Source organism: Leuciscus leuciscus, assembly GCF_965113295.1.
Source record: "Leuciscus leuciscus genome assembly, chromosome: 24".
NCBI lineage: Eukaryota > Metazoa > Chordata > Actinopteri > Cypriniformes > Leuciscidae > Leuciscus > Leuciscus leuciscus.
The window spans coordinates 23,266,890-23,280,198 of record NC_138723.1 but is presented as its reverse complement, the minus strand read 5'-3'; the positions used below and the strand labels follow the sequence as shown (position 1 = coordinate 23,280,198).

Here is a 13,309-nt window from a genome sequence, read left to right as displayed (position 1 = left end):
TGAATTACTCAATGTTTGCTAAATTTAGCTAAAGGCGAGATTAAGGTATGTGAGTGAACATGATTTGCTGTGCCTGTAAGGATGACATGAAATTAAAATTAAATCAAATCTGAAAATACAATAAGGTGCATTTTAGGTTTCAGGTTAGTCTGTTAGTCCAAAAGTAAGATTAAGATGAGTGTGCTTGAGAATGCATAGCCTGCATTAAATATGAACAGGTTTAAAATTGTATGTGAACCTAGCTACACTGCTAAGAGAATAACTATAAAGACTTAATATAATACACAAAAACATGAAGAAGAGATTGAGTAACGCAGGAAAAGGAGAGAATATTCCACAGACAACCAGTACTAACTCACTGTAATCTGTAATCTGAGATTACTGGCCAAGTGAAGCTTCACTTTGGCCTGTTTAAGGGATTAGAGAAAGAGTCATCAAACTATTCCAGCAGAACAACCCCCTCTGACTGCTGAGACATCTTACAGTCACTGTCATCGCTCACAAACAAAAGCACAAACTCTGCCGTCACGTCACAAGCACCACAACATTAGGAATACTGCTATTGCTTTTGTGGCAGCTGACTGATCAATGGCTCTGCTCAAATCTGGCTGGCTCTGGAGACAGTGTAAGTGGAAGATTATTCATCTAGGTATTTTTATATAAGTCTTCTTTATATAAGGAATAAGTTATATAATTATATAAGTAATCTGCTCAGTGCACCTCTAAGAAATGAAAGTAGTTTATGTTTTTAGCAAAAAACAAACCTATAGTGTGAATATTTTGTCTTCAAAAATAGAAAACAAAGTGCAGTTACTTTTGATCATAGGGTTTCCTGACATTTAAATGAATATAAATTAAAGTTAAATTATCTAAATTGGAAAAGCCTAGATATTAGGATGTGAATAAGTACCGAACAGCACAAATATAACACAAATTTGTCAGCTCTGTTGGGTGCTTTTTTAACTGTACATTTCTGCTGATGTGCAATATTTCAATATATATATATATTTACAGTATATGTGTGTGTGTGTGTGTGTGTGTGTGTGTGCACTGTCAAATCGATTAATCACGATTAATTGCATCTAACATAAGTAAAATACATTTGTGTGAACATTATATATATATAAATGTGTGTGTGTGTGTGTGTGTTTGTATATACATGCAGTATATATATACATACATGCACACACACACACACACACACACACACACACACACGTGTGTGTGTGTGTGTGTGTGTGTGTGTGTGTGTGTGTGTGTAGTTTATGTATACTGCACTGTATGTATATACACACACACACACACACACACACACACACATTATATAAACAAACTTTATTTTACATGTGATTAATTGCGATTAGTGATTAACAGCACTAATATATATATATATATATATATATATATATATATATATATATATATATATATATATATATATATAATTAAATAAACGACTGCTCCAGAAGGTTATGAAAACTGTTATGAAACTCAGAGCCTGACACTGTTTGCAGTAATAATCCTCTTACAGAACAGTACAGTAGCTGTTAGTTATAGACTCCAGGTTTGTTCTGTATACTCACCTAGAGAAACCCCAAATGATACATAAAAATACATTTAATACATTTAAAACATAAAACTTACATAAATACATTTAAAATAACAACTTCAGAATAAAATATTCTCCCCCTTCAAGATTGCTAGCTAATTTTCTTGATTCTTAAAATAAAACATGCAATATAAAATAGTATGACTGGTAATATAAATAACTAAGTGACCGATATATTCTCTATTAAAAATAAATATAGGTCTATTCTCTGTTAGCACATAGTCTAACATCTTTGAGAAGTATGAGTTACTAATGCTAACTGAAGCCTTTGTGATAATAAAACATATGTTGTTATGCATGTTTATTATGTTCATTTATTGTATCAAATACACAAGAGTTGCTTTGAACAATCAGGTACTTATGATAATTTAGCTGCACGCTTTTAAATCTGTATTACTGTCATGGTGTTTTGAATGTGAACAGCTTGATCGAATGATTCAATGGCTTCCTCAATACATGTAAACGCTCACTGGTTGCCACTTGCCACCTACTGGTGTAACCTACAGAAAAGTTCAAATAAATAAATCAATGAACGAATCTAAACTGAATCAAAAGGCAGCTAGTAGCGCCCATTTCAGGTCATTACAGCAAAATGAACCTTTTGATTTCATTCAGATTAGTTCATTGAAGGCTATCTGGGATGGTGTAGTAGTAAGCTAATGAAACTTGGAGTCGACTCTCGATTCCCAATGGCTCTGAATCGAAGAAACAATTATTATTGGAGTTGACACCCAGTCCTACACTCTTAAAAAAGTAATGTTCCAACTGTTTTTTGCAGCAGTATACAATAAAATAACCATTTCTGATTCCCCAAATAACCTTTCAGTTTTTTTTTTTTTTTCTCAGTGTGAAGAACATTTAAAAAATCTAAAGAACCTTTATCCACTATTAAGAACCTTTTGTGGAGTGGAAAGGTTTTAATGGATGTTAAAGGTTCTTCATGGAACCATCAATGCCAATAAAGAGCCTTAAAGATTAAAGACAGCATGAAGCTGTAGACAGTAGTTTGTCTGTGCTATACACAACTATGGAAATGGAGACAGATACTCCATAATATTGCATTCTTTTTGTTAAAAACGTTCACAGCTTCAATCCTCAAACGCTGGAAGCTGAACTGGTGTGACCTGTGGATAGATGGGAGTTTTGTTTTTTACACATCTGAATCCAGAAGAGACTATGAGACCAAAGCGAATCTAAAGAGCGCCTGTGTGAATGTGAAGTCTGGTCTGGAGTGTGCAGGTATGAAGAAACTTATCATGTAGAAACTGCATGTTATGAAAATACTTTAATGCTCTTATAACAGTGACTTTGTGTCTTTGTGAGCAGGTGTATGTCCACCTGAGAGTCACCCCAGAGAGAATCTGCTGGTTGTTTATCTGAGGGATGGTGCTATGCTGATCCTGTGTGCCAACAGTGAAGATGAGGCACTGTAAGTCTTGAACTTTTACATTTTTACGTAACCCCTCCCACATCAACTGAAGCCCCACCTGTTTTGCCCTCTAATTTATTCCCATTCGGTCCCTTTTCAGGGCCTGGAAACTCACACTCATGGAGGCGAAAAGAAATCCAGTGAGTGTTATTTTTTTTACATGCAGGATGATTTTCGTTTTTTGCTTTAATATTTATTCAATTCACATTTTTTTTCCACTCTCACAGGTATTCACATACAATCCCTATGACGATACTTACCAGACCGTTCCGATTGACAGTCATAATGCAGTTTACATCATGCCAGGTACAGGTTGTGGAGGTAATGATACAAACACAGCCCATAACTGAAAAAAAAATTATTGAAAATTATACTTTAGAATTTGTGCAGGATATTAAATATTTCTTATTCATTTTAGATATTTTGTTAACACTTTACAATAATGTTCCATTAGTTAACATTAGTTAATGCATCAGCTAATTTTAACTAACAATGAGCAATACATTCATTACAGTATTTATTATCCTTTGCTAGCATCAGTTAGCAGTGTTAAGAAGTGAGTAACGTGAGTTACGTAATCAGATTACTTTTCAAGTAATGAGTAATGTAATGCATTACCTTTAAATTTAACCAAATCTGACAATTTTTTTCTTAGTCTTAAATGTAAAACTTTATTTATTGCCTGTTTTAAATGACAAGTAAAGTTCCAATTAACGCAGAAACTTTTAACAACGGACGTACCCCTAAACCTGATGTGCTTCCTTGTAGGAACTCAGCATGTCTGGGTGCACAGAAACTCTGATGACCATTTCGGAGAGCAGATTGCTTTGGGACTCCTGGCTGGAATGGCTGCGGGTGCAGCAATGCGTTCACTTCTATGGATGCCCTTCTGGTTCTGCTGAGGGCCAGTCGGATAGCAGGATGGTCACTGGAAATCCAGCGGGATGAAAGAATATACTGGAATTGTCGTCCACAAAGCTCAGCGATAGCAAATGCTCCTGTTCCTGCATATATAAATATGCAAATATGAGAATAGCTGCAGCTGTTTTAAACTCAGTGGGCATTAAGAGGTCAATGAAAAAGAGGGATTAGTTTGCTTTATTTAAAGGTATAGGCTATGTAACTTTTGACCCTTTAGCGATAAAAAAAAAAAAACTGCATGCATTTTGCAGAAGAACAGTTTTGGTTGTGCTTCGGCTCTGCAACTGTGCGGATGAATATGGTTATCCTAAAGAAAAAAAGCTATCCTTTTAAAGAAAAACGTTACACAATAACAGATTACAAATTAATCACATCATAGGCCTACTTGTTTTTCTCTGGTTGGTGAAATATCAACAGGTAGCCTATTTTATAACTTATCTATAGAATAATGCACATAACGAAATGATTGTATTTTCTTGCTGCTATGATTCTGCTTTGTGTATAATGTAGGCTACACGTAACGTTAGAGCTTTGCAAACTTGTACATTTTTATCCATGGAATTATATGTCTGTTATTTTGTCAAGATACAAGATCTCCTATTTGTATTTATAAATAGCTCCAACTATAAACCACTGGAACCCTGAATTTATGATGTCCATATAGCATGAGGTTTGGGAGTGACCGTCAGACCGTTGATTGCTCTATACTAGCCTACATAAGAATCTTGTATAACTGCCTTCACACGATTTTTCTATCCAACTTTTTCCTACGTCCCATGACGCCTTGCGCGAATTTGGGAGTAACTTCCGTTAAACTGTAAACAATTAGCGAAAGGTTCACTCTATGACCGCAATAATAAGCATTTTCAAAAACTGTACAACGAGATGACTTTTTCATCACTCTTCGACCACTGAACAGATACCTCAATGACGAAGGCTGCATAATGGAATCAGTTCCCATGACCGGCCACTAGAGGGGGGCATGGCCTGTTTATGCACTAATGTACTACTTTGAAAATGTAGAAAGTTATCAATATTGTTGTGCAACACTTATAAATAAACAAAAAGCTGTAACCACCTACAGAAGTACAAAACATCAGTAATTTCATTTTCTGTGTTTGCAATCAAAGTGCAATTCCTGCACAGATAAAACTTAGCTGATAAAACTTAGTGCAAATATAGCTTACTATATTTTTAATTTTCTGCCCTGCACATTTACCAACTTGATCTACAAACAGAGTTATACATTATCCATCAATCAAAACTATATATATAAATATATATATATATATTGTTGCTAAATAAAGATTTTATTAGGGATGTCTCAAAGATGCTGATCAATTTTAGCAGTGCAAATAATGAGTAATGGCGTCAAGCAACACCGCCAGACGAAACTGGTTAAAATCAATCTGAAATGTATGAGACAGTTTCAAGAAAACAACCCCAAGAAAAATACACAAAATGCACTAAAACTTAGAAGCGTTTAGATCAGTCTGGGGACAAAATATCACTGTACATTTAAAAACAAATGTGGCAGCTGCTTTGAGCCAGAATATCTTAACATCTCCATCTATGAATTATGAAAAACCAAACAAAAGACATAACAAATAAATATTAGGGTTCATGGTTGATTCAACAAATCAAAAAGAAAACAAACCACATCTAGCGTGTCATTATTAAAATAAAACAAACTTTACAATGCTAATAAAATTAAAATAAAAAACCAGTGGAAGCTCAATAAAACAAACCATTGAAGGCAACGGCTGCATATCTGTTAAATCGTATCTGATACTTCCCTTAATATACATATTTCTTTACAATAACTGTATCTCTCTTTGACTAAGCTATTGGCTTTCTAATGCTCAAAATAAGATGGAAGAAAATCAAAACAAATGACATCTAAGCAGAAAAAAAGCGCAATGCTTGAGGAGCAACAGAGCTAAAGCAGCACTTGTTCCTCACAAAACTCCCAAAAACATTTGTTTTTACACTTTCCTTTCTTCCTTCTGAAGAAGAGACATCAACAGCGTCACAGATTCAACGCGCTGTAGCCACATATGATGAAATCTAGACACTCTGTAAACCTTTCGTCCATCTCTGCACCATTATTACAGAACGACATTTAGAGAATCATCGCACATTCAAATCTGGATATCCTTCTCCTAATAGTTTTTTCATTTATTTATCTGGTTTTGCTCCTATTCATGTTGTGATTACAGTAATATAAGTATTATTTCACATAAAACGAAACATGGACAAAAAAACAACACTTTATAAAGCGTTTTGAAAGTGAAAAGAAAAGAAAAAAACACCACAAAAGGTGTTCGATTAACGGAAACAATTAATAGAAAAGCAACATCATACACAACCACGTTGTGCTTTCCAAGTCATTCGAGTGGGTGAGTGGTGACGAGGGTGATGGGTAGTGTTCTACATCCTCCGCTTCTGCAGAATATCCAGAGAGATGCTGTGAGTGCAACTAAGAGCGTTTGAAAGAACGACAATAAGAGACACGGCACAGAAATGACGACTGAAGCCTCAGCATGAACATCCGCCTTCGTTGACCGGCTGCTCTGGCGGCTTTTCCAATTTTATGTCGATCACTGAAGGAAAAGGGAATTAAGGAAAAACACGATGCTTTTGTGGTGTGTTTTGTGCGGATTTACACAGCAACACTTATTCAGATGGACAATAAAGTAAAGCCCAATCACATAAATATGCGTATATTTGTGTAGGATACTGTCCTCTCTGCTCTTGTCTTGTGTGCTCTCCATACCAGGAAGAGCTGCTGCTACACGCCGGAAAAGCTGGAAGAGACAAGCACAACACCGGGATTAGGAAAAACAGGGTGTGTTTGAGATGGGTTGCATTCAGAAAAGTTGGATATTTAATCATCTGGACGCTTCTGAAGACACTGCTATGAGAGAAATGAATAATCATGAATAATGAATAATCTTTTTGAATAATAATGCGAATATCATTAAATAAAGTTTGAGATTCAGAGTTTGATTAAAGCCCGTATTTCTACTTTTGATTCAAGTCCGATCTCAGTCACACTCACCTGTTTGACGTTGTATCCGGCTTTAGCACTAGTTTCAATAAACATTACATTCAGTTCTTTGGCTTTCCTTTCTCCTTCCTCGATAGAAACTTGCCTGAAATGAGCACAAAAACACATGGAATCATTACTATTTGCCCATAGATTTCTTTAATAACTTGATAAAACAGCCAGACTGACTAATCGACAGATATTTAGCCAAAATTAAGCATTACGTTTTAGTTTGTGCAATTTTTTGGGGTCTGAATGAATTTTTTAATGTTTTTGAAAATCACTTATCCTCACCAAGGCTGCATTTATTTGATCCTTCATACACATGATCCTTCAGAAATCATTCTAATATGCTGGTTTGTTTATTTATTTATAACAATATCAGTTGGAAACTGTTAGGCTGTTTATTATATTTGTGCAAACTAAAATACATTTTTACAAACTACATCATAATGTTCCTAAAAGGTTGCAACCATTTAAACGAACCGTTTATCTGCAAGATCTGTTTTGTTTCCCACCAGCATGATTATGACATCACTTCCCCTTTCTGTTCGGACATCATCGATCCATTTGGTGGTCTGCTGGAACGAGTTGACATCTGTCGAGGGGATTTCAGAGACACTGGGTTAATACTTAAGATGAGCCTTAAGGGGTTTATGGGGGGAATCACAGGATCACAGACAGGGAGAGACAAAACTCGCAGGTAGGTAGAAAAAAACACAAGGATAAAATAAGAGGAAAGAAAGAAAGGAAGTTCTAAAGCTGGAAGCGACTCTGTGCTCATGAATGCGTCACAGGAACTCGGTCTGCAGAAAAAAAAAAGACAAATCATCTTTCATCTACATTTTAGTCTGTAAAATGATGAATTAATGCATATTTTCTTTTTTTAGAAATAATTACAATTATTTTATTATATGAACAAACAAAAAAATAGAAATATATCTTGCAAATATAAAAATTTACTGTTGTAAATAAAAATGTATTATTCTTTTATGTGAATGTTATTCGTAGGAACTTAATGTTTAGTCCATGGTCTGTTATCCTTTAATTGCAAAGATATGCATGTAGTCCAAAACAAAGGTGTCTACCCAGTTTTAAGCACTGAATTGCAAAGCAAAAAATGAGTTACAAATGTGACCCTGGATCATAAAACCAGTCACAAGTCGCATGGGTATATTTGTGGCAAAAGCCAACAATACATTGTATGGGTCAAAATTATAGAATTTTCTTTTATGCTAAAAATCATTAGGATATTAAGTAAAGATCATGTCCCATGAAGATATTTAGTAAATTTCCTACCGTAAATTATAAAACATTTATTTTTGTGAGTGAATTCAGCACAATTGCGAATATAAATGGACAGCTTTAAAGGCGATTTTCTCAATGTTTTGATTTTTTTTGCACCTTCAGATTCCAGTTTTTCAAATAGTTGTATCACGACCAAATATTTCCCTATCCTAACAAACCATACATCAATGGACAGCTTATTTATTCAACTTTCAGGTGATGTATAAATCTCAATTTGAAATTTTTTTTACCCATGTGACTGGTTTTTGTGGTCCAGGGTCACAAATAAGAAAGAAGACAAAAAGAATGAAATCACAGAAAACTCAAAGGATGTGAAACAAAACAAAAGAAGAGACTGCGTTGAGATGACAGACATCTTTCCTCTTCCTTAAGTTCTCCTGCCGAGGATCCACACTCACTTGTGATGTCAAAGACTACCACGGCAACCGTAGAGTCCCGGATGTAGCTGGGAATCAGACTGCGGAAGCGCTCCTGTCCTGCTGTGTCCCACAGCTGCAGCCGCACCTGACCAAATATTTTAGCACCAGAGTTCCAGCAGAGAGAGAGAGAGAGAGAGAGAGAGAGAGAGAGAGAGAGAGAGAGAGAGAGAGATGAGAGAGAGAGGAGAGAGAGAGAGAGAGAGAGAGAGAGAGAGAGAGAGAGAGAGAGAGAGAGAGAGAGAGAGAGAGAGAGAGAGAGTGGGGGAGAAAGGGGAAGAGGAAGAGGTAAGAGGAGGGGAACTGGACGTGGAGCGGGTCTCAGATACCTACTTGTGATGTCGTAAACTACAACAGCAGCAGCAGAGTCTCTGATGTAACTGGGAATGAGGCTACGAAAACGCTCCTGTCCTGCTGTGTCCCAAAGCTGCAGCCTGATCTGTGTGAATGGAGAAAAAAAAACAAAAGAAAAAGAGGGGAATATAGGGAAAAAAGAGGGGAAATTAAAAGTCCAAAGGGGGAAAAAAAAAGGTTAAAAAAAAAAGGCGTGGAATGAAATGTAAGAAATAAGAAAAAGCAAAGTGGATCGAAAAGATTTCTCAAGCTCAGGGTTAGGGAACAGCTTAAGGTCTTTAGATGGACTCACGTTAGTAGATTTATAGGGCCCTATGATTTACACAATGCGAAAACCAGTAAAACCAGTTATAAAAATAGAATTTACTGTATAACGTGGAATGTTCTGGAATTTGGCAGGCTTTGGATGAATATACCCTTGTGGTCAGAATTAATGGCACCCCTGGTAAATATGATTAAAAATGGCAGTAAAAAATAAATCTGCATTGTTTATCCCTTTGATCCTTCATTCAAAAATATCTGCAAATATCTAAACTTTCAATGAAGTAAAAGAAAATGTGGGGGGCTAAATGGCTAAAATCCCCATTTTGACCATCAGGGCAATAATTAAGAAGTTCCAATCAACTAAAGATGTTACGAATCTGCCAGGAAGAGGACGTGTGTCTATATTGTCTTAATGCACATAACAGTGAGGAGGAAAGTTTGAGTCGCCAAAGACTCTCCAAGGATCACAGATGAAGAATTGCAGAGATTAGTTGAGGTCAGAAAGCCTAAAAAATATATCAAACAACCCCTATATCACCACATGTTGTTTGGGAGGGTTTCAATAAAAATCCTCCTCGCTCATCCAAAAACAAACTCCAGCAAATTCAGTTGTCAGACACGACTGGAACTTCAAACGACACAGGGTTCTGTGGTCAGATGAAACAAAACAAAAAGGGCTTTTTGGCAGCAAACCCACCAGATGTGTATGGTGCAAACAGGGATAAAAAGTACCCCTTGCCCTCGGTTAAATATACTGCTTGATCTTACATGTTGTGGGTCTATATTTTTGCTGGTGGTCCTGGACATCTTGTACAGATACACAGTATTCTGGATTCTAGCAAATACCAACAGATAAAAAAAATCAAAACCTGACTGCCTCTGCTAGAAATCTTTTAAAGGGCCGTGGTTGGATCTTCCATCAGGACAACGGTCCAAAACAAACATCAAAATCAACACAAAAATGGGTAACTGAGCACAAAATGAAGCTTCAGCCCTGACCGTCCCAGTTCCCTGACCTGAACCATATAGAAAATGAGTGGGTTGAACTGAAGAGAAGAAGCACCAACATGGATCTGGGAATCTGAAGGATCTGGAGAGATTCTGTATGGAGGAATGGTCTCTGATCTCTTGTCAGTTATTCTCCAAACTCATCAGGCATTATAGGAGAAAACTCAGAGCTGTTATCTTGGCAAAAGGAGATTGCAAAAAGTAATTAATAAAAGGGTGACAATATTTGTAGCCAACGTGTTTTGAAGAAAAACATTTATTTCATAATGTGATTTCCCCCGCACTTTAAATTATTTTACTTCAATGTAAGGGTAGATTTTTGCACAAAAAAAATTCAGAAAGATCAGATTGTTGCTGAATTCAAGCTTCAATTATTTTAATTAATTAGACATGCTTTTTGATTACATTTCATTTAACCAATAAATCAAGAGTCCAGAAAAATTTAAATTCAGGGTAAAAAAAAAAAAAAAAAAACGAATCTAAAAATGTAAAAAATTAAGTTGAAATGAATCATTAAATGGAATTAAATGGCCCTAGGGTTATGGTATGGGTTATGTTATCAGGACTGTAGATCTTCAGAGTGAAACATTCCCACAAGAAGAACAATTCTTCACAGAAAGAAACATACAAATGTGAACAAATTACTAGAGAGAGAGAGAGCAAGAGAGAGAAAGGGGCTGAAGCAATAGACACACCAGGTGGAGAGAGGCACTGGATTTTCTCATGGTGGTTTATATTGGGCTCTTACAGAAACATCTCACTAAACGTTTGAATCAACATTCCAAAAAGCAAATAAAAATACTAGGGCTGCACAATATGGAGAGAAAAATCTGAGTTGTAGACATTAAAATATTTCCATAAAGAAAGAAAATGAACAATTTAAGAATATGGTTCTTACAACAATAAAAAAATAATTGCAATTACATTAAAATCATTATATTAACTACAATAAAAACGACACACTGTACAGCAATAAAGAGTATTGACCAATATAAGCTATAAAAAAATCCAATCAAATCCCTCAGTCATTAATCAAAAGCACCCCAGACGTTTGTGTCATTTAAACACTGGTAAAATCATTTCACAGCATTTCTTTTCTTCATACCATTGAAAGAGACGTGCATTTATTGGTAGAAGAAAAAAAAATTACTTACTGTTCTGTCCTCAAGATACATTGTTTTCGACAAGAAATCGATTCCTATTGTCGCCTGAAAATGAAAAGCAACAAAACAAAACTATAAGGAAAAGGACACTTATCCATGCAACTCATCAGAAACAACCAAAATAGAAACCAAACAAATCAGAACACTGTTTAAACTTAGCCAATGACTCGGAAAAAGATTCACTTACCTGGTAGGTATTATCGAAACTGTCATACATAAATCTGGTAATCAGTGATGTCTTTCCCACTGCAAAACCAAATGAAAACATTACATATCTCTGAACAAAATCTGGCATAAAGATCACAACTTCACAAAGCCAATACATTTTCCTTGAATGCAGAAGGAAAAGATCCAATCAATTACACAATTAAATCTATTTCATGCGTGTCCATCTATCAGGTGACACTGACATGCTAACATTAGATTTCACAAAGTCATTCCAAACGCATAAAAAAAAAAAAAAAACTAAAGCAAAGGTCTTCATTAACGTGCATTAAATAAACCTGTGCACATACATTTCTGATTCATATCAGATGAAACATGCAGGGCAATTGCAATATATTAATCTAAAAACAGTGAATGAAATGAACAAATGCAGAGATAGCCATGCATGTCTATGTAAATATATGAAAATAGTTTGAACATTTGCTGTTTATTTTCCTACTAAATTTTTTAGAAATCCAAGAAAAGGTCAAACTATCGTACCAAGGTATAGTCTTACTAATGCTTACAAAATAATGTCACATGACCCTTGTTTATGCTTATACTGATTGCTGATTTGCACAGAATTTGCAAAGCACCAGGCCTGACCTGCTGTTAAATTCTGGGAGCAGTGATTTATTTAAATTTTTTGGGAGATTGACAGACCACCTGTGTCAGGGCCAGATATTTCGGAAAGAGGAATGGATCTTCATACTGAGACTTTAGGCAATGCTGGTGTTTAATATATTATGAATGAACACATGCAAGTTCTCCTAAGCTTAGAAATATGAGTGTTCAATAACTAGAAGATCCAGAAAATCCCATCATGTCAGCAAAACATGACATTATCATGTTTACACGGGAGACAGACAAAAATATACTGAGAAATGAATATGAAATGCAGGTCAAGACAAGACAGCCGAAATTAATGATGGCATCTCATGAATGTTGTATGTTTTATTTGGCGGTGATGAAATTTCCTAAGACTTTAACCCTCAAAACCAAACCCTCACAAAACTGTTGATATTAAAAGATTAACTTACAAGAAAACCCCGTTCTGGCTGATGTTATTAAGTTACATTTGAAGCAATCACTTTCATACATGTTGTTCTTTGACATCTTTTACTGGATTTGTGGGTATATAACAAGGTATAACTAAGACATATTTCAGCACACGTACATGTATTTATACATTTCCCATTTAGATATCTATCTAGCATCCAAACTAAAAAACACACACATAAAGAAAGAGAGACAGGACCAGTATGATCGGTTCGGTTCGGAACTCACCGCTCTGTTCTCCCAGAAACACCAGCTTGAATTTACGGAGCGGGTTGCCGAAATCTCCTGCTGCAGACATGCTGCCGGTTCCGCTGGGTCTACTGTGGGTGTTAATGTGTTGCTATAACTTTCAGATTGCTTTAAACAAGAAAATAAAGCGGTTATTCGGTTCAGTTTGTGACTCTCAGCCGCCTATTCAGGCCCCGTTCTGCGCCGCAACCTAGCATGATACTCACAGATACGTGATTGACAGCTGAGCGCAGCCTATAGAGTTAGAGAGAATACAAAAGCATGCGTCACAAATTG

At 35.8% G+C, this 13,309-nt stretch overlaps 2 protein-coding genes across 4 annotated transcripts; one reads left to right on the top strand and one right to left on the bottom strand.

Annotated features, from left to right (window-relative positions):
* Positions 1–588: 588 nt before the first annotated feature.
* On the top strand, positions 589–5,431 carry plekhb1 (pleckstrin homology domain containing B1; the record flags this gene model as incomplete). 2 transcript variants are annotated; one of them, XM_082158492.1, is made up of 6 exons in its annotated part: positions 589–625; positions 2,696–2,848; positions 2,936–3,038; positions 3,139–3,178; positions 3,266–3,344; positions 3,807–5,431. In XM_082158492.1, the coding sequence occupies 6 exons, from the start codon at positions 589–591 to the stop codon at positions 3,938–3,940; spliced, it is 546 nt and encodes a 181-aa protein (XP_082014618.1). In that variant the 3' UTR covers positions 3,941–5,431. The 2 variants fall into 2 exon arrangements, with proteins under 2 accessions (XP_082014618.1, XP_082014617.1); XM_082158491.1 differs by having other exon boundaries at positions 3,266–3,359.
* On the bottom strand, positions 5,249–13,246 carry rab6a (RAB6A, member RAS oncogene family). Of its 2 annotated transcripts, none has more exons than XM_082158488.1 (8): positions 13,013–13,246; positions 11,709–11,767; positions 11,513–11,566; positions 9,066–9,171; positions 7,495–7,606; positions 7,021–7,114; positions 6,700–6,766; positions 5,249–6,562 (listed from the first exon to the last, which is right to left on the bottom strand). In XM_082158488.1, exons 1-8 carry the CDS (start codon positions 13,080–13,082, stop codon positions 6,498–6,500), a joined length of 627 nt encoding a protein of 208 aa, XP_082014614.1. In that variant the 5' UTR covers positions 13,083–13,246; the 3' UTR covers positions 5,249–6,497. The 2 variants fall into 2 exon arrangements, with proteins under 2 accessions (XP_082014614.1, XP_082014613.1); XM_082158487.1 differs by lacking the exon at positions 9,066–9,171 and adding an exon at positions 8,715–8,820.
* Between the last annotated feature and the right edge of the window lie 63 nt (positions 13,247–13,309).